Raw genomic sequence first — 21,859 nt, forward strand, 5'->3', positions numbered from 1 at the left:
CAGTGGGACATCTCCTGGTGTGAAGCAGAGGCTGAGGATTACTGTATTTGCAGGTACCAGGGGCTGAAGGAAAGTTGCTTCCCCTCTCTGCTGGAGCAATTCACAACTGCTCACCAGTGTAACCATTACTGCAGCATCCTCGGCCTGAAGACGCTGGAGCCAGCCAAGCCCAAAGGCTCCAAGAGCCCCTCCGTGGGTAGGAAATCTGTGCAGTCCAGTCCCCAGCTCCAGAAGAAGGGGCTGGCAAGTCCCCAGGGTACACGCAAGGCCTCTGTGAGCCCCAAGAGTTCTCGAAGAGCAGCAGAAACAGGGGAGACCCTAGCAGCCTCCAAACCTGGGTCAGGAGAGAGCAGCAGGTCTAGCTGCCTACAGTAGCCAGCACCGCTGTAGCTGGGACCTCCTGCTCTGGATCCCCATCCAAACAGCCAGGAGGCAGCATGTGGCCAGGTTGGGAAGGGGCGACCCTGGCAGTGGCCACCACTCTTCTCCCTTTGGCTCCCACCCTGGCCCGCAGCACTTGCATTGTGTGGTGTGTGGTAGTGGGAGTCATGGGGAGAATGTGAGCCTTGGGCAGTGTGGACCCCTTCCCAATACCTCTTTACAAGAGCTGCTGCTGGTGGTGGAGCTCCTCCATGCTCAGGCTCACATTCCTCTCCCGACTCTGTTTCCTCGCCTTAAGGCAGGGGCTGTTACACCTGCTCCCTTGGGCTTTGCAAGCGCTATGCCCCCTGCCTGGCTCCCCTGAGCAAACTGGGAGCCTGGGCTGCTCTCCCGGCTCCCAGCACCTCATATGCCTGTTTCTGTCCTCCATAAAGCAACCGGGCCAAGCCCTCCCAGTGCTCTATGTGAAGGATGTGAAGCCCAGCAGCACACTGTGATTGCCAAGGTTATGCTGTGGAGGGGTTTAGTATGACCTGTAGGGCTCCTGCTGGCATTGTGTGGGGCTCTGGGGTCCAGGCCTGTGACAGGGCACTGGCATCAGTACTGGCAGGTCACAGGGATGGGATTTTGAACCCCTGCACCCTGGGGTCAGCCTTCCACCCCCTTGCTGGGCGGATGCTGGGGGCAGCAGTGCTGCTACAGGTGCTGCCCAGCACCACAGTAATGTTGCTCTACCTCACACGGGGCACCCAGGAGAGGGGCGAAGGGGCACCTCCCATCCATGCCAGGTATATGTGGGTATCCAGCCTATAGGACTCACCCCTCCTTGCCCACCTGCCATATGCAGACCCCATACACCCTGCTCAGCTCCATTGCACAACCTGGTCATGCTCACTTGGCATCACCCCCGCTTGGCACATGCCTTCTTCCAGTGGCAGCTAGCAGCACTTGTTCCAGGTCCCACTGCCCTGCATCAGGAGGCAGTGATGGACAAGCAGTGGTGCTCATGCTGGAAAGTAAAGCACCCTGCATCACATCAAGCCTCCCTTGCGCCCATCAGCTCACTCAGGTGTGCAGCAGCCACCAGAGCGTGGCAATGGACAGCAAGGCTTGCAAAGAGCCCCAGAGCTGCGTGCTTCATCATGCTGAAGAGCATCACCTTCCATGGAGCTTTAGAAGAGGGTGCTGGGTGCCAGTAGTGCCACCCTGCAAAGTGATGTCCAGAAGGGTGGCTCTGTGCACCAGAAGGGACCGGGCTGGGAGTGTGGCATGCTCTGGGGTCCTGGTGCTTTGCTGTGGGGTCATTGTAAAATAATGATGTACATAGCAAGGCTGCATTGGCGAATGGGTGCAATAAAGTGAGGACTGGCCTGTTCCCTGCTGCTGTGGTCCCTGTGGAAAAGATGCACCCAAACACAGCAGGATGGGGTAGCTTTGTGCTCGAGGGAGGAAAATGTCTTCAAGTAATGGTTTTTACTTTCATCCACACCCTACAGGAGAGAAGAGGGTGGCTGGGCCAGACCTGAAAGCTGAGGTGGAACATGGCAGAGGCTCAGCTTCTGACAGCTGCAGGAAAAGCTGGCTGTGGTAGTTGCAGCCTGCAGCCTGAGCAAAGCACCTCATGCTGTGTGGGACAGCCATGGTCCGGGGCCAGAGTGGGGTTGAGGGCAAGTACGTGGGGATTTCCGTGATTTATTTGCAAGCAGTTCCCTTATGTCTGCGGGCTAGCACCTAAGGGTGCTGGTTGCAGGGTGCATGCAGCTGTCAATCATCACTGGAGCAGGGGAGACCAAATTTGCAGGTTTCTGATGGGGCACTTCTTAGGCTTGGGGCCAGACTTTGCAGATGCTGGTGTTTCCAGGCCGTGTTTGCGTATTTCTAGGCTGTCCCCTCGCAGGTAGTGTGGTTGTAGTGCCCACAGCACTGTGTCAGGCACCGCATGCCCTCTGTCTGGCCAGCCCAGGCTCCCGTGAAGGAGACCGTCCCACTGTCGAGCACCAAGCTGGAAAGAGAGAAGCATGGTCAGGATGAGGTGCTGGCCACTGCCTGTGTCTCTGGGCAGGACCGTATGGCTCTGGGGCCCTTCACACCCACCTGGCAAAGAGCTGCTTGCAGCAGGTATACATGGCGTAGCTGGTAGAGCTGAAGTTGGCAGTGCTGAGGAAGGTCACGCAGTCACCCACCTCTGTTGGCACATGAAGGAGGCCTGGGGGACAAAGTCTCCTGGTTGTGGCTCTTGAGGGACCATGCATGCACATACCACACCCTGACCCTGCTCCCCAGTCCCATACCCTCACCCTACGCTTGCTTGCAGATCCTGTACCTGGGACTCTGCATGCACTCTCCCACCTCACCCCAAGACTGTTGCAGCAGTGATCCCAGGGAACCCCTTGCAGTGCCCCAGAAGCTGTCCTTGAAATATCCCTAGCCCAAATGAGGCTGAAGGGCCCCAGCACAGCTGCTGTGCAGCCCCTGCAAAGGGTTTGGAGGCCCTGGCAGAGCCATCAGGAGGACATGCATACCTGCACCTGCATTTATAGGTCTTTGCCTGTCCCCAGTTCATTCTGGCCCACTGGCAATAGGCAGGGACTTACCTGCCAGGCAGGCATTGAGCATGGAGACACATGTGCCAGTGAGTAGGGCTCGCAGCACAATGGATGCCAAATCACCCTTGCGCTGGGGAACCATGGAGGCTGCAGGGACAAAGCAGAGACTGGGGTGAGTTAAGTCCTTGCTCTGGCTCCACCCCAGGCTGGGAAAAGATAGGGATGTGTCCTAGGTCCCTAGCTGGCTCTATCACATACCACCCTGCCCACCTCAACCGCTGGTGTCTGGGTGGCATGGCAGTCACAGCCAGCACCCAGCACACTCTGCACTGAGCCCACTCTGCACCCATGAGTGATCAACCAGAGCACTCGATGCTCTCAACACTGGAGTCTCTGCTCTTTGCCGCATGGCTGGGTGGCACCTGAGCTTGTGGGACATGCACATGCTTTTGCCCATGGGTGCAGTGCAAAATCATCCCTAATAACCTCATGCAAATCCTGTTTCTTGTATCTGTGCTGGCAGATACTGAACATGGAGGGTTGAGGGCAGCAAATTCTTTCTGCCCCAGTTGAGTCCTTGGTCCCAGGATTGCCCTGCATCATTGCTAGGCACCCAGGATGTGGGCCACACTCACCCAGACCTCCCAGCATGATCCCAATGGAGCTGAGGTTGGCAAATCCACAGAGTGCAAAGGTGGTGATGTTCTCGGCTCGCTCCTGGAGGGCACAGCAGGAGGGAACAGTCATCTCTGCCCAGGAGCAGCCCCAGAGCTGTCATAGTTCCCAACCCAGACAGACATAATGGAGATAAGTCCCCCATCCCAGTCCTTTCTCCTTCAGCTAATTTTGGGAGCAAGAATGCAGATGTTAGGCAGCCTGCCCCTGGGAGAGGCTGGGCTAGGGGAACAGGAGGCCCTCTGGAACCATGATCTGCCCCACCAAGGAGAAGGATAAATGGGAAAGAGTTTCACTGACTCCTTAGGATGACCCCATACCCAGCAGATAGTGAACATCCACATCGAGTTGGCCGTAAGTGCCCTTCCACCCCAACAGCCATCCTCCTGCCTGACCAGCCATGTCCCATGCCCCATTTCATCTGGTTCCACCCTGCCCTGTGCCTGGCAGGATGGGAGATGCCCCTCACAGATATCCACTGCTTCCGGCTCCCATCCCACTCCTCCAGACCCGACAGACGTTTTTTCTTGTATGTGGCCAGCTGCTGGTATGCCACAAACTCATTCAGGAAGATCTTCATCCCCAAGAGCTCAGCCACCAGCGGAGAGTCTGCCCAGTCTGCCCCCATAAGAAAGGCCACAGGCATGAGGACGTAGGAGCAGATAACCTGGGAAAAGGATCCCAGAAGGGAACAACTCAGAGCTGACCACCTGCACAGCCCCAGGCTTGGGGCAGACACCCGCTGCCAGCATTTGCAAAACACCCAACAAGGGTCTCAGCAGCCTACTGAGGCAAAGGTAGGGATGGGTGAGGGATGTAGGATCTGGTAGCCCAGATGACGGGGCTGCATCTTGGGGATACCTGGAAGGAGAGCCCTTCGATGTCTACCATCTCGCCAAACCAGCGCAGAGCAGCATTGATGAACTCCAGCACCGCCAAGAAAGCAATGAGGTTGGCTGCAATGTTGGCTATGAGCCCTACGGAGGCTGCAGCCCCATTGCTTGCAGCTTCCAGGATGTTCTGCTCTTCTCTGTATGGGAAAAAAACACCAACCAATTGACTCTTGTGGCCAAGCATTCCCTGTGCAAAGTCAGCTCCCAGTCTGTGGATGTCAGCACACCACAGGCTCTCCCAACCTCAGGCCACCTGGAATGTCCACTTGTGCCCCCCATTTGCCCCCATGGCTTCCCCACACAGTGCAGCCCCACTCCACCATCCTCACACTCACCCCTTGGCAAGGCGGATGCTTGCTTTGCCCTTGAACTTGGACTCTTCCACTTCAGGGTAGACGAGTTTGGACATGGCAAGGGCGCAGGGTGCAGCCATCACGGAAGCTGCTATCAGTGATGCCGCATCTATCTACAATGTGCAGACTGTGGGCTTAGGCAACTCCATGTGAGGCTGTGCCCCAAGACATGCCACCCCAGGGAACCCCCACATTGCTGGCATCAGCAGTTTGGGCTTCTCTGGGAAAATTGTCTGTTTCCCATGTAAGCTGGTCATGGCATGTATGGCAGCTCACCTGGATGGAGGCATTGGAGGAACTGAAGTGATCTTGGCCTTGAAGGTGTAAATTCTCCTGCTGTTTGACCTAACCATAATCATCCTTGCCCCTTCCTCATCCCTTTCTATCATGTGCAACATTGTGAACTTCTCCCTCCTGACAAAGGGCCACGTTCACAGTTTCACACCTCCCCTGCCTGCCAAATGGCAATGTCTCATTTCTCTGACCTTTTATCCTTGAATACCCATTTAAGTAGACTAATTAATGTTTAAATAGCAGGATCTCAGGCAGCAGATCGAGGGCAAGGTTTATTCCTCGCTATAGAGCACCGATGACCAAAAGAAGTGTAACCAGCAGGTCAAAGGAGGTGATCCTGCCCCTCTGCTCTCATGAGACCCAACTTGGAACACTGTGTGCAGTTCTGGTGTCCTCAGCATAAGAAGGACATGGAGATGCTTGCTGTGTAGCAAGTCTGGAGGAGGACACAAGGATGATCAGGGGCTGGAGCACCTCCCATATGAAGACAGGCTGAGAATCACAGAATCACAAAATCATTAGTGCTGGAAGGGCCTTCTAGAGATCAACCGGTCCAACCCCCTGCCAAGGCAGGGCCACACAGACCAGGTCACACAGGAACATGTTCAGGTGAATTTGGGGTATCTCCAGAAACAGAGACTCCACAACCCCCCTGGGCAGCCTGTGCCAGGGCTCTGTCACCTGCAATGGAAAGAAGTTCTTCCTTGTGTTGAGGTGAAAGTTGTTGTGTTTTAGTTCATGGCCACTGCTCCTCATCCTGTCACTGGGCACCCCTGGAAAGAGTCAGGCACCATCCTCCTGGCACCTACATTTGAGACATTGATCTGCATTGATGAGTTCACCTCTCAGCCTGTTCTTCTCTAGACAGGCCCAGCTCCTGCAGTATCTCCTCATAAGAGAGATGCTCCAGACCCCTGAGCACCCTTGTGGCCTCCACTGGACCCTCTTCAGTTGCTCCTTGTCTTTCTTGTCCTGAGGAGCCCAGCAGTGGACACAGTACTCCAGATGTGGCCTCACCACGGTCGAGTAGAGGGAGAGGAATAACCTCCCTTGACTGCTGCCACACTTCTGATGCACCCCAGGATACTCTTGTCCCTCATGGCTCAAGGGCACACTGCTTCTCATGGTCAACTTATCATCTACCAACACTCCCAGGGCCTTCTCAGCTGAACTGCTCTAGTAGGTCAGCCCCAGCCTCTGATGGTACTTGGGGTTCTTCTTCCTCAGGTACAGGACCATGCACTTGCCCTTGCTGAACCTCAACAGGTTTCTCTCCACCCAATTCTCCAGCGTATGGAGGTACTGCTGAACGGCAGCATGCCTTCAGGTGTATCAGCCACTCCCCTAGCTTTGTATCATCAGCAAACTTGCTGAGGGTGCACTCCAGCCCTTCATCCAGGACACTGACAAACAAGTTGAACAAGACCAGACCCAGTATTGCTCCCTGGGGACCACCACTCACTACAGGCCTCCAACTGAATTCTACTCCACTGATCACAACCCTTTGAACACTGCCATTCAGACACAATCAACCTCACTGTCCATTCATCTAACCCACATTTCCTAAGCTTACCTACGAGAATACCATGGGATACAGTGTCAAAAGCCTTGCTGAAAGGTAGATGACATACACTGCTCTCCCCTCATCGACCCATTTTGTTACGTCATCACAGAAGGTTATTAGATTGGTTAGGCAAGATTTACCCTTGGTGAATCCATGCTGACTACTCCTGGTGACCTGTTCTACATGCTTGGTGATGACTGCAGAATGACCCGTTCCATCACATTTGCAGGGATGGAGGTAAGGCTGACTGGCTGGTAGTTTCCCGGCTCCTCCCTCTTGCCCTTTCTGTAGATGGGAGTGACATTGGCCTTGCTCCAATCATTGGGCACCTCTCCCATTCTCCATGATTTTTCAAAGATGATGGGTGCAGCTCCCTCAACACCCACGGGTGCATCCCATCAGGGCCCATGGATTTATAGGTGTTAAGTCTGTCCCACCTATCCCTAGCCCAACTCTCTACGATCAGGGGGAAGTCTTCCTTTCTCTGGCCTTCTTCTGAAAGTTGGGGCTGTTCAGCCTGGAAATGAGCAGCTGTGTGGAGACCTCAGAGCAGCATTTCAGTATCTGAAGGGGGCTTACAAGAATGCTGGAGAGGGACTCTTCATTAAAGGCTGTAGCAATAGGACAAGGGGTGACGGGTTTAAGCTGAAACAGGGGAAGTTCTTTACTGTGAGGACAGTGAGGCCCTGGCACAGGTTGCCCAAAGAAGTGGTAAATGCCCCATCCCTGGCAGTGTTCAAAGCCAGGTTGGACAGAGCCTTGGGCAGCATGGTCTAGTGTGAGGTGTCCCTGCCCATGGCAGGGAGCTTGGAACTACGTGATCTTAAGAAGCTTGGAACTACGTGATCTTAAGATCCTTTCCAACCCTAACCTTTCTATGATTCTATGAGGCCACATCTGGACACCGTTTCCATGGCTGAGACGCTGATGAACTGGAGAGGGCATCCCTGGAGGGGTCAGGGCACAGGACCACCAAGGCCATGCTGGGGGAGTGAGGCCTGTTCACCTGGGAGAAAAGAGGGCTGGGGGGTTGTAGTAGCTGTTCCCAACTACTTAAAAGGGGGGATGGTGGGAAGATGCTGCTCAGAGATGCCCAGGGAAAGAGTGAGAATCGATGTCACAGTTTCAGTGGGAAATTCCAGTTGCATATATGGAAAAAGTATTCTCCACAAACGAGGCTCCTGTGAATCCTCACTTCAGGGAGGTGAGGGGGGACCTCCTTCCATGGGATGTTCACCACCAACCTGGACAAGGTTCTGGGCTACCCTGTGGGCTTTGCCATCACGTAATTTGGATATGAGGGTGGATCAGAGATCCCCATAGGGTCCTTCCAAGCTAAATTTTCCCATGATTCAGTAAGATTTCCCCTGCTCACTGTGCAAGGACACGCAATGAGGGTCCCACAGCAGTGCCTCCTACCTGGCAGGGCTCAGGGTTCTGGACAGACCAACGGAGGTGAGGCTGGACATGGAGGCACCCTGCCCTCATCCTGCTTACGGAAAGGAACCATGGGGCACCTTCTGGGGGTCTTCTCTCACCCACAAGTCCAGGGCAGTTCTTGTGTGTCAGGACCCCATGGCAGGGAGCATGGGGCACACATCTGCTTATGCACTCACCCCAAGGGATATGTAGGCACCCATCACACTGCCTGCAATTGTAGAAAAGCCACCAGTCATCACAGTGTGGATTTCTGAATGGGTCATATCTGCAAGGTATGGGCGGATGAGCAGCGGGGCTTCGGTCTGCAAGAGAGAAAGCCCTGTTGTCCTTGAGACAGGGACATGCAGGGCTATAGGTCTCCTGGAAAGGGAGGAGAAGACCCTTCTTCCAGGGCAGGCTCAGCTGCAAGGGCTGAGGAGCTGAATCTCCTGCCCAGGACCTTACCTGTCCCACAAAAATGTTCCCTGCCACACTCAGGGTCTCAGTGGAAGTGGTGCCCATTGAGACCTGAAGGATCCAGGAGATCTGGGAAAAGACAAGGCTGCTGTGTTTCCAAAGACTCCTGGCACCCTGCCACCCACCCCATGAAGCAGGGCCCTCAGGCTGCACACAGGTGGTCTTGGGAAGCGTCCACAGACCAGGCAGCAACATCAGCTCCAAGGATGGACCTTCTCAGGAGGACATGCAAGAAAGGCAGGGGTTGTGTCTATTCTTTTAGGCAGAACAAATCACCCCAGATTAGCACTATGCCAATTTTCCTGGAACATCCCTCAAGGTGGTCACAGTAGTCAGAGAACCCACCAGGTTCTTCTTTCCACTACCATCCCAGAGCCAGGTGAGAGGTCCTACCTTGACAATGAGCCACTGCATGATGCCAAGGTAGTAGAGGATGGACATCACACAACTGAAGAAAACAACAATGGGCAGAGTCTGTAGGCAAGACACCAGGGGCATAGGGTTAAAGGAGAGCTGAGCAACACATCTAAGTACACTTGGGGACCAAGCCCTTTTGACCCATGAAATGGGCATGGCAAGGTACTGCATAGCCAGCCCTCACTATTGGGATGCCACAACTTTGGACTGGCAGCTGGGACAGGGGACCAGTGCAAACCCGTTATGGCACTGAGGAGGTCCATCAATGTTTACAAAGCTGGGGGAGACCCACGCTTGAGCTGGTTGAGCACTGCAGTAAACATGGCTGTGTTCAGCTCCATGCTCTTCAGGATCCAGCAAGGCAGCCAGACCAGGAGAGAACCAGGCTCGGCCTCTCTCTCCCTATAGCCCATACTCCAAGCTGACCTGAAAGGCGAAGACTTCTTCAATAAGTGTGCTCCCAAAGACAAAGCTGGAGCCAGCTGTGGTGTAGCCTAGGAAGAACTGCAGTAGAGAAGTTACATGGGAGGAGGGAGATCTCCATTAGCTCTCTCCATGACATCTCACATCTACCTAGCAGGAGTCTGTCCCCCCAGCCCCATAGCTCAATTCACCACCACACCAGATAATGACCTGCTGAAACCTAAGCTGTGGACACTGGTGGGCTGTCTCCAAGTGCTGGGGCACAGCGGCAGCCTGCATAGGAAACTGCACCAAAGGATCCTGGCTGCTGCAGAGAACCAGGAAATAGCTGATTTTTCTCAAGTCCCAAGCAAAAATGCTTCTAAGTGTGCAGTCCCTGCAGCTTCCCCACCCCATGCCACCCTCTGCTCTTCTTGCAGGTCCTTGCATCCCAAGGGGGGGCTACATGGAGGGCACAAGCATGGGGTGGTGTGAGCACATGCAGTACCTGGATTTGGTCACCCAGCCACTGGAAAGCTTGGATGCCTGGGGTTGTTCGGAGGATGAAAAGTCCAAATATGAACTGCAAGCCAAGACCCCAAGAAACAGCTCTCCAGGACACCTGGGGACCAAGAGCAGAACAGGGACTGAGACATTAGTGAAGCCTACAGACTTCCCTTTCTTAGCTTCCTGCCCCTTTGACAGCTGCATATGGCAAACACCTGCATGAATGTCATGGGGATACTAATAAAGAAATTGGAACAGTAATCCACAAACAGAGTTTGGGTTTAGAAGAAGATGAGTTGGTGGGACTCAGAAACTGGCTGGTGGACTATAATCTGCCAGGCTTACCCAGGAGGGGAAAGGCACAGAGACCTTCTGATGGTTTGACAGCTAGTACAGACCTGCTGGATCAAAACTTCCTGTTCATTAATCCTTTGGAGGCAACAGATGCCCAAAAAACATTGAAGCAGGTTGGTTTGGAAACCACTGGGACTTCAATCACTTCTGCCCAAGTCACCTGGAGCTCTGGCCCACCCTCCACCCACAGACATCTGAAATTCAGGCATGAGCCTAGTGCTGGGTCTGCATCTGACCCAGGTATGAGAGACATGATGGAAAACGCGATAGAGGCACCATGAGGGAGCACAGTGATGAGCAGTGGGAAAAGAGCAGTGGGTGGCTTTGGGGCTGGTTCCATCCACCCAGCTTAGCTCCCATGCTGATCCAGATCTGCCCAGGAGCCCTGCTGGATTCTGCTTCCTCCAGGGAGCTCCAGTGATGGGCCATAAGGGGATGCCAGTGGGAGAGAAGCACATTTTTCCCAGTACTGGGAGGCCACATGCTGTGAGAGCACCAATGGGCAAGAAACATCTGAAGCACATACTGCGCTGTGGTGCTTGGAGCAGGCAAACAGGAACAGCACCAGGAAGCAGAAGCCGGCCAGTGAGATGAGTTGCTCTGGATTTCTGGCAGTGTCCAAAGCCAGCCATATGATCAGGCCTCCCAGGAGAGCCACCCATAGCAGCCTGCAAAGGAAATTCCCAGACCATCACAGAGAGGATGTCCCCATGGGAAGAGAAGCTCATGAAGGGCAGAAGCTAATTGTGTGGGAGGAGCCACTGTGAGGTCCATGCATCTGAAGAAACCTGGGGCTCAGACACAAACAGGGGCTATGAACAGCCATCATGCTGCTGAGGTAGAGTAGCAGGATGTTTCTGCCATGTTTTTTAAGTGGTTCCCAGGCTTGGCCATTCCTCATCATTCATGAGGTGCTCGCACAGGACTAGGGCATCTGTCCAGAGCCCCCAGCTGCTGGTTGTGTTGTCAGGGCAGCCATGGGAGAGGGGACCTGGTACTGGGAGGGATCTGGCCCTGCCTTTTCCTGACTCACCATTTCAGCCATAGGCAGGACTTTCTGAAGCATTTCCAAATAGGGCTGAGGAGCAGCAGCACCTTTGCCCCACAGTGCTTCTTGAAGAGGCTCCAGCAGATGAAGAACACAACCACAGCAGTCATCACAACCAACGGAAGGGCTCGCTGGAAGTTGAACCAGCAGGCCGCGATAAAGTAGCACAGGTAGGCTGGAGAAGGCACATAGGAGGTCAGAAATATCAGGCCCATAAGATCATGGATTCATAACACTAACCAGGGCCAACAATGGGGTTAGTTTCCCTGAGGCTCCCATCTGTGCAGAAGGAGGACTTAGGGAGCACCAACCCAGCAGACGGGCTCACTGGTGACAGCACCTCAGCTGTCTAGGGGCACATGGAGCAACCAGAACAGGCATTGCGAACCCTTTGGGTAGGTGGGTAAAGGGAAGGCGGATAGTGAGGAGCAGGTAGCCCTCCTGGACAGGAGTGGTGACTGAGGAGGGGGCAGGCCATGGGGTGAGAGCAGATACAACCTCCACATGGGCGGCCATGCCCAGTTCTTGGAGGCTGGGGACATGGCCAGCCAAAGGGATGTGGAGATGGGGTCTCAGCACTGGGAAGTCCTCACCTACTCCAAGGAACGCCAGGACGACCCTTCTCAACACCTTGGCATAAGCCTTGCAGAAGCGCTTTGCCTTGCAAGCCGGCTGCACAGCCTTCCTGGGGAGAGTCACATGCCAGAGACTTGAGAGGCACAGGAGATGGAACCTGAAGGTGAACCCAGTCCAACTCAACAGAGCCAGGTCATAACTAGAGGGTGCTTGTGGCAGCAGCATGGTTGATAGGTGTGCCATGGCCTCCAGCAACTTTACTGCCTGCTCCCAGGAGGAGGGAGCTGGCTGCCTGTGGCAAGGGAGACCCCACCACACACACAACACCCTGGGCACAATGAGTGAAGGTTTCTGCTGGGTGGCTGCACTGCTGACTGCACCCTACAAAGCCATATGGAGTCATCAGGCACTATCCCTGCTATGTGGTCAATACCACCCTGCTCTGCTCTGTGATCAGGGGAATCACTGGCCCAAGGACTGCAGACTTGCTATGACCACTGGAAACACCCTACACAGATGCATCTCCAGGGGTTATCCTACCTGCAGTAGGAGGAGAATCTCCCTTTCCCTTCTCCTCTCCTCTCCTCTTTGGTTCCACCACATGGACCGTCACATCCCTCACACAGTCTGCCCTCCCCCTGGAAAACATCATTAGCTGGAGCACCCTGAGCAGCTCCTGTACCACACGTAGGGGAAAGGAGGACTTACCACGGAGCTGAAAGCTGGGTTATCTGAGCCCTTCCCAAGGCTGTCCAGGGTTATCCGGTTTTCTTCCATCTCCAGAAGTGCAGCAGCTTCAATGCATTAGAGAAACAGCACTGCAGGGGAACAATGCTGGCTAGGAAGAGAAAGACAGGATCACCTCTGGAAGCATGCATGTCCAACACTGATTTCGAGTTCCAGGTCCCCAGGAGAAAAACACCCTTTGCAGTAGAGATTTAAGAGTAGTTTTTGTACCAGCACATCAAGGGACCATCCCATAGGATCCTCAAGCTGTGGGGAGGAAATACTGACTCCCTTGTTCTCCTCTCTTGGAAGGTTTGCTCTTCCATGTCTCCAAGGAATTACAGGAGAGGACGTTGCAGCAGGAAGAGCTGGTACTGCTCCTCCAAGATGGTGGTAGTGGCTACCAGCCTTTATGAGCAACCCTTCCAGTGAGATTCTGCAAAAAATAAATCTGGCTGCATCCCTCACTGGGTGCAACTGAGTAACATCATAGAACCCCAGACTGGTCTGGGTTGGAAGGCACCTTAAAGCTCACCCAGCCCCAACCCCTGCCACAGGCAGGGACACCTTCCACCAGAGCAGCTTGCTCCAAGCCCCTGTGTCCAACTTGGCCTTGAACACTGCCAGGGATGGGGCAGCCACAGCTTCTCTGGGCACCCTGTGCCAGCGCCTCAGCACCCTCACAGGGAAGAGCTTCTTCCTTATATCTAACCTAAATCTCCTGTTTCAGTTTGAACTCATCACCCCTTGTTCTGTTGCTACAGTTCCTGATGAAGAGTCCCTCTCCAGCATCCTTGTAGCCCCCTTCAGATACTGGAAGGCTGCTCTGAGGTCTCCACGCAGCTTCTCTTCTCCAGGCTGAACAGCCCCAACTTTCTCAGCCTATCCTCATACAGGAGGTGCTCCAGCCTCTGATCATCCTCATGGCCTCCTCTGGACTTGCTGCAACAGCTCCACGTCCTTCTTATGTTGAGGACACCAGAATTCCACCAGGGCACATGTCCTCACTTCCACCTTCTGTAAGCTCCTTTTTTCCTTCTGAGTTTGACCTCCTGCCCTCTAGGGCTTTATCCCATGGAACCTTACTGAGCAGGTTCCTGACGAGGCCAAAGTCTGCTCTCTTGAAGTTCAGGGCAGTGAGGTTGCTGCGCGCCCTTCTCACTGCTCTGAGGATCTCAAATGGAATAAGGAAGAAGGAGAAGGAGAAGGAAGGCTAGGACAAGGGTAAGGAAGGATAAGGATGAAGATAAGGAATGATAAGGATAAGGAAGAAGGTCTTTTCATGTTCGTAACTAATACAGTGCAGCAGGAATGGGGAGCAGTAAGTGGTAGTTTGCATGGGGACTGGTCCTTGAGGAGAATTATACAGGGAGAACTAGCCCAGCACAGGCAGAAGAACCAGTGTCATGCCAGAGCAGGAACTCTGGGAGCACACCACCTGGGCTCCCTCCAGGTTCCTCTACCTGAAGAAAGATGAGGGAAGAGCAAACAAGTTGCAGAGAAGGTAGCGATCGACTGTAGAATCATTTGTGTGTGAGGGCAGAGGGAGTAAGGAGTTGTCCTTGCTTTGGAGGAGAGCCATAGAGGTCTGCATGGAGAAGATGGAGAAGGCAGCGTCATCGCCTGCTTCCTCCAGTGTGAAAATTAGGGTTCACTGAAGGGACTGTCCCAGCCCTGAATGCAACGAATGGAGGTGAGTTTTGGAGAACATCCCCCTCAGCTTGGGACCTCACAACAGCTCAAGGTAGCGGTTGGTTCCATGGGGAGCACTGAGGCATGCTGGCCCCCAGCACGTCCCCCAGCTGCTAATAAGTCTGATGGCTCCTCAGCAGCAGGGCAGGATCCAAGGCCATGGTAGGAACCCAGGACCCCAGACCAGAGCCTCCAGCACCCCCAGTGTCCCCCAGGGCTCAGGGACCCCTCACCAGGAGCCTGGCAGGGAACAAGAGGACCCCTCTTCCCAGGCCCACCATTTCAGGAACACCTAGAGATCCCTCTGGGCTTAGTGACCCTGCTGGCACCCCCAGTGCTCAGTGACTCCCCCAGGAACCCCAAGGCTCCTGGCTCTCTCCATTCCTCCCAGGCTCAGTGCCCTACATGCTGATGCCACCACTGTGACCCCCCAATGGCACTTCCTCCCCTCCCCAGTGGCTCAGCTGGCTTCTGTTCTGGTGAAGCCTCTTAACGCTGCCATCCACTTAAGGAGTGGGGCCACATGAACAGGCAGGCAATCAGTGGGGCAGCAGGCGGGTGCCCCCTATGCCCCCACGTCTTGCATCCTTACCCCCACAGCCTTGTCATGCCATGTGGTCACATGCCCTTCTGCCCTCCCCGCTGCCTCCCTGCACCCCATGCCCTCACACCGCCTGTGTCTTCCTGCCCCATGCCCTCCTGCACCCCATGGCCTAACGGCTGCCCCGAGCCCCATGGCTACTGCCACCCCCGCACCCGCCGCGCTCCTGTGCTCACCCGCCAGCCGCACTGGCCACACAGCGTCTGTCCCCACGCCCGGTTACCGATTAACAGCTCGGTCCAAAGAGCTGGGCTGGGCATTCTGGGGCTGGGGCTGCCCCAGCTCCTCCCAGGTCCTACACCCGGGTGCCCACAAGTGCCTGGGAGGGACCCCAGCGGGGTGACCTTGCCTCCCAGAAGAGTCTGCGCTGGGTACTTTCACCCCCACGTATCCAGCCTTTACTCCACTGAGAAATGCTTCCCTGGAAAAGAGTCAGGCACAGGCAGACTCCAAAGTGGTATCCCCCAGCCCTGCACAGCAGGGAACGGAAAACAGGTGGAATCATTGCCTGCTGGCGTGCGCTGGAAACAGTTTTTCCACGCGGGACAGGGGGAGGCGAATCCCCACGTGCGGGCACCCGGGGTTTCCCTGCCCGGGGAGCGGTGAGGTGATACGGGGCCAGCAGGATTCGGTTCAGAGGACGCTGGTCTGGCTTCGGTGTATAGCAAGGGTGCTCAGGGTTGCCCGCGCCCGTCACCGCACTGGTGACACGCAGCAGCCCCCGAAGCACATCTAGTATCACCCACATGTACACGGGCCACGTGCTGCGCACCATCAGCAGTAAAAGCCGCCTGGGCAAATAGTTAACCCACAGCCCCGGTAGCGCGCCGTGATCGTATAGTGGTTAGTACTCTGCGTTGTGGCCGCAGCAACCTCGGTTCGAATCCGAGTCACGGCATCGCCCCAGCGGTACCACGGCAAGGGGGCTTCTGCTTTTTCCTTCTGCTCCCCGACGACCGGATTCATCATTTTCTTTTTCCACGTCGTGCCAATATTTCACTGTTTAGGTTTTTTTGGGTTCCTGGCGGGGCGCTGTGCTGTGCTGCCCAGCCCGGGGCTTTGTAAGGCGGTGGGTGGAGAGGTAACGGCGCACGGGAAGCTAAAAGAATATATAAAACTAATACAGATGAAGCCAAGGGGCGGAATGGCAAAACACGAGCCCTTCTGCCGTGGTACCGCTGGGGCGATGCCGTGACTCGGATTCGAACCGAGGTTGCTGCGGCCACAACGCAGAGTACTAACCACTATACGATCACGGCGCGCTACCGAGGCTCCCGCCAGCTTCACTGCAGAAACAGCCCTTAGCGCTGAGGGCGCGGAGCACGTGACCGGAGGGGGGTAGGGTGGCCGGCGCCCCGCCGCTGTCTCCGGCCTCGCCCCGGCCCGTTCAGCCCTTCGCGAGCTCAGGCTTGCTGCGCCCTAGCACGGCCCGTGAGGATGGCGCTCCCCACGCCCCTCACCCTGGCCTGGCCCCACCTCTAAGCCCATCTCACCTCCTTCGCTGGTCCCAGCCCCAAACCCAATCCTGTGTCTCATCCTGACCCCCACCTTACCTTGGTTTTAACCCTCCCTGACCCCACTCCTAACCCTGACTCCCCTCCTCTGGCCTTGGCTCAACTGCAGACTGTGATTCTGACCATGTCCCTGCTTCCAGCCATACCCTTCAGCTCTTGCCCTGACCCTTCCCTCAACCTGTGTGTTACCCCAACTCTCACCATGCCCGAACCCCAGGTGTATTCCCACCTCTCACCACTCTGCGTGTTTCTCAGGGAATAATTTCTCTTTGCTGCGGCATTTACTTGTGAGGGTGCTGAGGCACTGGCACAGGGTGCCCAGAGAAGCTGTGGCTGCCCCATCCCTGGCAGTGTTCAAGGCCAGGTTGGACACCAGCTTGAAGCAAGCTGCTCTAGTGGAAGGTGTCCCTGCCCGTGGCAGGGGTTGGAACTGGGTGAGCTTTAAGGTGCCTTCCAACCCAAACCAGTCTGGGATTCTATGATTAACAACTGGGCACGCCAGGGCAGTATCTACAGATGAAGTAGAAAATGAGGGGCTAATGATGAAGTTGACTTTGTGACCCAAAACAGTGGCAGGTATCAGTCTATGCAGTGGCTCCTGTTTCTTCCTGGTGAAACACACATTAATAGTAAATGACTGTTTGCTGTCACTTCTGTTGCTGATTTTTACAGTGCTCTAGGTATTGAAGGGGCTGTTATTTTTCGCAGCTATGCAAAGAATTCACAACAGCTGGGATCAAAAGCATTTATTTGTTTCAAGTATTTTTAGAGCAATCAGGGCACTTCAAGGCACTGGGATGGCCCAGGTGACTCACACACCTCTGTGGTGCCGCACGGGAAAAGGTAGTCACAGAACCCTTTGCTCCTGCTGCACAGAGAGCTCGTCACTTGGCATCATCTACAGGCACCTCTGGAGTTTTGTTTGCATGTGAGAGTGTGCTGGAAGAAGTGGAAGTCTGCAACCATGCTGCCCAAGCTGGGCAGGTCTATGTCCCTGCAGCATATCTGTCCCTTTTTATCTGCTGCAGCTGGTGAATCCTAAATCTTACGAGTCTTCCTAAGACTCGGGACAAGCCAGTGGAAGTCCCTGTACACTTTGATTACTCCATGAAGTAATTACCCTTGCCATCTTGATCATCTCCTCTTGCTTGTATCCAACCCAAAAGAGTTCAGAGTGGTGGAGGAAGACAGAACGGCCTTTTGTGTTCCCCTTTCTCTATGCCCACCTTGTTCTTCCCTCAGCCTCTTTACTGATGACTTGCCCTCATCACTGATGTGCAGGCTGGTCCCTCAGCAATGGTGGGAACCTTTGCAGCGGGAGATGCTCTCCACAAACCAAACCTGGCTGATCAGGAGGTGGTGAAGGAGAGGCTCTTTGATGGTATCTGCATGATCTGGGCATCCACATGGGTTTTTGTTACTGCCCTCCCATCCCAGTGCTGTTCTTCTCCCTCTGTTTTCTGCCCTCCAAGGATCCCAGTCTGTCTCTCCCATAGTGCTGCAGGGACACTGCTCTTACTCATCTATGTCCCGACACCATCTGTGTCCTCATGATGGAACTAAAGTGGGTGCAGTGCCACTGTTACCAGATACACGTCTCCTCCTATATCCAGAGAGTTTAACACCATCACCAGCACCTTGGCTGCACTGTGGAGAGAGATCTGACCACCCAGACATCTGCAGGACAGGGGCTGCTGAGCCACAGAGGTGGAGTCATTACAGTCTCTGAATCTCAAGGTATAACCTTGTGGAGGTACAGGTCCTTGTGCTGCCTTGTGCCTGGTTGAGGTGATTTCCTCCACACTGGGCTGGTGGTGTCGCAGTGCCACTGAGCTACGCTGTATCACCTGTTAAAGGATGAGCACAGCTCCATGCTGGCCTGCTCTCACACATAGTCTTGCACAACTGCTGCAGATGTGGGTCAGCACAGCTCTGGTGGGGAAGAAGCACCCAAGGGAGAAGGTGGGATGGTTTGGAGATGTGGACCACCACTGGCAGGATGTGCTGCCCATGCCTGGTGGGGATGGAGAACCTACAGAGACACATGCAGTGACCAGAGGATTCCTCCTTGGGCACTTGCATGGACAGGCAGAATGGAACCCCTAAGGCTGGTGTCCACAATGGTCTTGATCCCGGTTCCTGACCTGGCCTGGTGCAGAGCTCACATTTGCATGGTGTGTGCTGGGTGCTGCTCACATGGTATGCATGGTGCAGGGAGAAGGCAGTGGGGCTCGTGCTTGGGATGCTCAGCAGACTTTTCTGCAGGCCAAATAACAATGATCTCAACTGCTGAACGGGCATGACTGAGATAAATGCTGCAGCGATAAAGAGGAGTTGGCCAAACATGGAAGTGAGCTGGGAGGTGGTGAGTGGACATGGAGATAAGCAGCGGAGGCCTGGCTGGTGCAGAAGAGGAGGAATGAAGCTGACGCCACCCATCACTTTTGGTGGTGGCCCCATCCCAGCACAGCTTCTTACCTAAGGGCTGTCTTCCCCAGGAGGACTTGGATATGACCACTCCTAATGAAATCATGCCAGGTTGTCAGGGCCCCAACAGTCCACTGCGGTATGATTTTGTTCACAGCTGCTGCCAGTCTGACCGACAGGGTCAGGACCTGCCAAGACATGTTCACTCAGTGTGTAGGAAAAGAGATGAGCCTGGGGGGGCTTTGGGGGATCCTCTGCCTGCTAGCTGACCGGATGTCCTAAGGCTCTGCTCAGCATCTGGGTGGGATGGCTGCTCCAGGCAGGTCCCTTGGCTTTTCCCACCCTCCTCTGTCCCTCAGAAGAGGCTTTTCTTCAAGCCCTCTGATGCCTGTGGGTTGCACTCAGTGGGATTTTAAAGATGCCTGCAATGTTGAAATGCCTGTGCAGCCAGAGAGAGAGAGTGCTGCTGGGCCCAGATGTTGTCATTCTGTGGTACAAACATAAATCTTCCGGCTGGCACAGGAACAAGAGTAATTCATCACTGCATGGCTGTCTCAGGTGTTGTGCCACTTGAGTGGCCTCTCCAGCTGTTCCCTCACTGGGGCAGTCCCTGGCCACCTCTCCTGGTCTCAGTGAGGCAGATGAAAAGCAGAATGACCCCCATGGCCTCCTCTTTTGGTCTCACATCCCGAAAACAGCTTCAGGAGTGGCACTGGTGCACAGAAAGGCAGGATAGATACCCATCTTGCAAGGTGCACAAGGTGCTCTGTGTTTTACTGGTGATAGGAAACACTGCACTGACTCAAGCCAGCACTGTCATCTCTGAATATTCTGAGGCCATAAATTCAGCTTACAATTTGCTCTGCTGCTGAAAGCCTCCCTTCCTTCCTAAGCAAATCAGAGTGACTTCATTCCATCTAGCACAGTATCCCATGTTCCCATACCCACAGGCACTGACAGGGCAGTGCAGAATGCTGGAGCAAGATGATGCCAAGGAAGTGTCCTGGGGCTGGGATAATTTTGGAGGTGAAAGTTTAGGTGGGATTTGGGAGTGAAGGGTAGCACATCTGAGCTGGAAGACAGCTGCAAGCAATCTGGCATGGCTCTCTCCCCACCATTCACCTCCCCATCCTCTTCTAGCTCATGAGACGTGCACCAAGGCCTGAAGGAGAACAACTCAAGTATTTCTTGACATGAATGTTCATACGTGATCCTCTGGAAAGACTTTATGAACCCATAACAGTGCATGAGATGGTCCTGGTTCTTCTAAAGCCCAAGCTTCAAAGGACATTTTCCAGTCTGCAAGTGTTATGTGGGGCAGGCAAAAAGGCCAAAACAGACTGATTTTCTGCTTGGTTATGTTTTGGGATCCCCTTGCCCAGCTCCAATGTTTAGAGATCAAGGAAAATGGTCCCCAAAATATATGGAGAGGGATTCACCAAAGCTGTCCTGTCTGACCTCCAGGGAGCACAAAGCCTGGAGCAGCCTCTTCAGCCCTTTCCTTTCTGGTCCAGGACCCAGCTGAAGATGGGATAAAAGTGATAAAAGTGTTCCAGGAGAGAGTCAGCCACCCTGCAGCCTCACATAAATGCTGCCACATGTTTGTGTGAGTCCTGCTTCATTCCAGCTGCCAGCCCAAGCTCTCCCTCTGCCTTTGCACCATGACTGAGAGTCTCCTCCCGCAGCAGGGATTTATAGCCTGCGCACAGCCACCTCTTAACCCAGCTTTGTGATGCTGAGCAGGCAGAAAACAAGCAGCCTGCCTGGCCCTCACCTTTCCGTGTCTGGCACTCCTGTCTGAATTCACCTTAATTTTCAGCCTTCCAGCCCTTTCAAAGACGTGGGGCTGGGTTGGTGGCAAAACCAACCAATTGTTTCCATCTGCATGGGGGGAATGGCCCCTGTTTTGCTCTTGTCCCATACCCATCTTCCTGATGGTTGATGACAGGCCTATTAAAAGATATAAAGAGGATGCCAGGGGCAGTTCACACTCCTAGGCAATGTAAAGCTAGTGAGTGTCTGGACAAGGACTCAGCTGTGTGAACATGGCCATTGCAGCTGGATTAATCAAACCCACCATTAACAGTCTCCTGGGGTGCACAGGTCCCCTGCCATCCCCAGAGCACAGGCCTTCAACTGTCACGTCGCTCTGATTGAGCTGCAAATGTTCCAGCTCCTTAGTTTGCTCTGCCTCAAATCGATGAATGCAGGCAGCTCCAATCAATTTCACTTTACCATTTGCTATAGAGTTCAGATCCGTGCTCTCCCAGCTGGTCCCACTTTCTTTTTTTGTTCAAAGGAGAAATTCAGGCATCTTATCCTACTTGGACACTGTTGTGCCCTTGCAGGGTCAAGCTCCCTGGTAGGGGCAAATAATACCCCCATGGATGGAGATGTTTCTCCATGCCCTCCCCATCAGAGGGACAGCAATGAAGGGGCTGAATCTGTGCTATGGCTGGAGCCCTGAAAGCATCAACCTGGCTGGGCAGAGTGTGGAAGCAGGTGGCCATGAGGTTTGCATGGTATAATACAGCTGTTGCCACCAAGCCAGCATCTGTCATGAGGTTTCCCTGCCTGATTTTGCTGGGGCAATACTGAGGGCAGGTGTAAAGAGTCTTCCTTCAGCTTGGCTGCCCTGTCCCCACAGGCACCGAGTATGGCTCCAGGTCTCCAGGGCTTGAGCCCACGCAAAACTTTATGGAAAAATACCAAAACAAAAGAACAAACAAAACCCCAACCAAACAAAAAAACCTCAAAAGCAATCAATCAATCAATCAATCAATCAATCAATCAATCAAACAAACAAACAAACAAAAAGCCACAAAACCCAAACCAAACAAAAAAAAACCCACAACACACCAGCAAAGATTTTACATAGTGGCTCTTTGGAAATTTCCCTTAAACTCATACCTGCATTTGTCAGTGAAAGATGTGTTTCTCACTCTCTGGTGTCAGTCCTGAAGTAATTTTTTTCTCCTATCTGTCACCCAGCT

At 54.2% G+C, this 21,859-nt stretch overlaps 2 protein-coding genes and 2 non-coding genes across 11 annotated transcripts in view; 2 read left to right on the forward strand and 2 right to left on the reverse strand.

The window, feature by feature from the left end:
• ALPK3 (alpha kinase 3) overlaps positions 1-1,757 on the forward strand; it is a 35,924-nt gene extending 34,167 nt beyond the window's left edge. For all 3 annotated transcript variants that reach the window (XM_061447450.1, XM_061447451.1, XM_061447452.1), the window contains one exon: positions 54-1,757. In XM_061447450.1, coding sequence (XP_061303434.1) covers positions 54-375 — 322 coding nt within the window. In that variant the 3' untranslated portion in view covers positions 376-1,757. The remainder of the gene's footprint in view (positions 1-53) is intronic.
• A 300-nt stretch (positions 1,758-2,057) lies between these two features.
• SLC28A1 (solute carrier family 28 member 1) lies at positions 2,058-15,306 on the reverse strand. 6 transcript variants are annotated; one of them, XM_061447454.1, is made up of 18 exons: positions 15,102-15,303; positions 12,618-12,744; positions 12,447-12,544; positions 11,924-12,063; positions 11,316-11,505; positions 10,809-10,950; positions 9,930-10,043; positions 9,446-9,523; positions 8,996-9,076; positions 8,591-8,671; positions 8,323-8,448; positions 4,831-4,961; positions 4,464-4,632; positions 4,072-4,269; positions 3,563-3,644; positions 2,976-3,074; positions 2,476-2,587; positions 2,058-2,383 (listed from the first exon to the last, which is right to left on the reverse strand). In XM_061447454.1, the coding sequence occupies exons 2-18, from the start codon at positions 12,681-12,683 to the stop codon at positions 2,260-2,262; spliced, it is 2,031 nt and encodes a 676-aa protein (XP_061303438.1). In that variant the 5' UTR covers positions 12,684-12,744; positions 15,102-15,303; the 3' UTR covers positions 2,058-2,259. The 6 variants fall into 6 exon arrangements, with proteins under 6 accessions (XP_061303438.1, XP_061303437.1, XP_061303440.1 ...); XM_061447453.1 differs by having other exon boundaries at positions 12,615-12,744; XM_061447456.1 differs by having other exon boundaries at positions 11,924-12,015; positions 15,102-15,302.
• Positions 15,307-15,751: 445 nt separating this feature from the next.
• Positions 15,752-15,823, forward strand: TRNAH-GUG (transfer RNA histidin (anticodon GUG)). Its single transcript has one exon. It is a non-coding gene; the product is annotated as a tRNA-His (tRNA).
• A 289-nt stretch (positions 15,824-16,112) lies between these two features.
• TRNAH-GUG (transfer RNA histidin (anticodon GUG)) lies at positions 16,113-16,184 on the reverse strand. Its single transcript has one exon. It is a non-coding gene; the product is annotated as a tRNA-His (tRNA).
• Between the last annotated feature and the right edge of the window lie 5,675 nt (positions 16,185-21,859).

The sequence above is a fragment of the Pezoporus flaviventris genome, unplaced genomic scaffold (assembly GCF_033815535.1).
Source record: "Pezoporus flaviventris isolate CSIRO_AGI_PZ_B2104156 unplaced genomic scaffold, CSIRO_AGI_Pfla_v1 ptg000006l, whole genome shotgun sequence".
NCBI classification, from domain to species: Eukaryota; Metazoa; Chordata; class Aves; order Psittaciformes; family Psittacidae; genus Pezoporus; species Pezoporus flaviventris.

Bases quoted from the DNA above. Each gene is read 5' to 3' on its own strand.
- SLC28A1 (XM_061447453.1), bottom strand. From the start codon at position 12,683: ATGGAAGAAAACCGGATAACCCTGGACAGCCTTGGGAAGGGCTCAGAT. The intron at 12,064-12,446 runs GTAGGATAACCC...GTTCACCTTCAG, and splicing joins AGATTCTCCTCCTACTGCAG to GTTCCATCTCCTGTGCCTCT. The intron at 9,524-9,929 runs GTACTGCATGTG...TCTCTACTGCAG, and splicing joins GGCTGGGTGACCAAATCCAG to TTCTTCCTAGGCTACACCAC.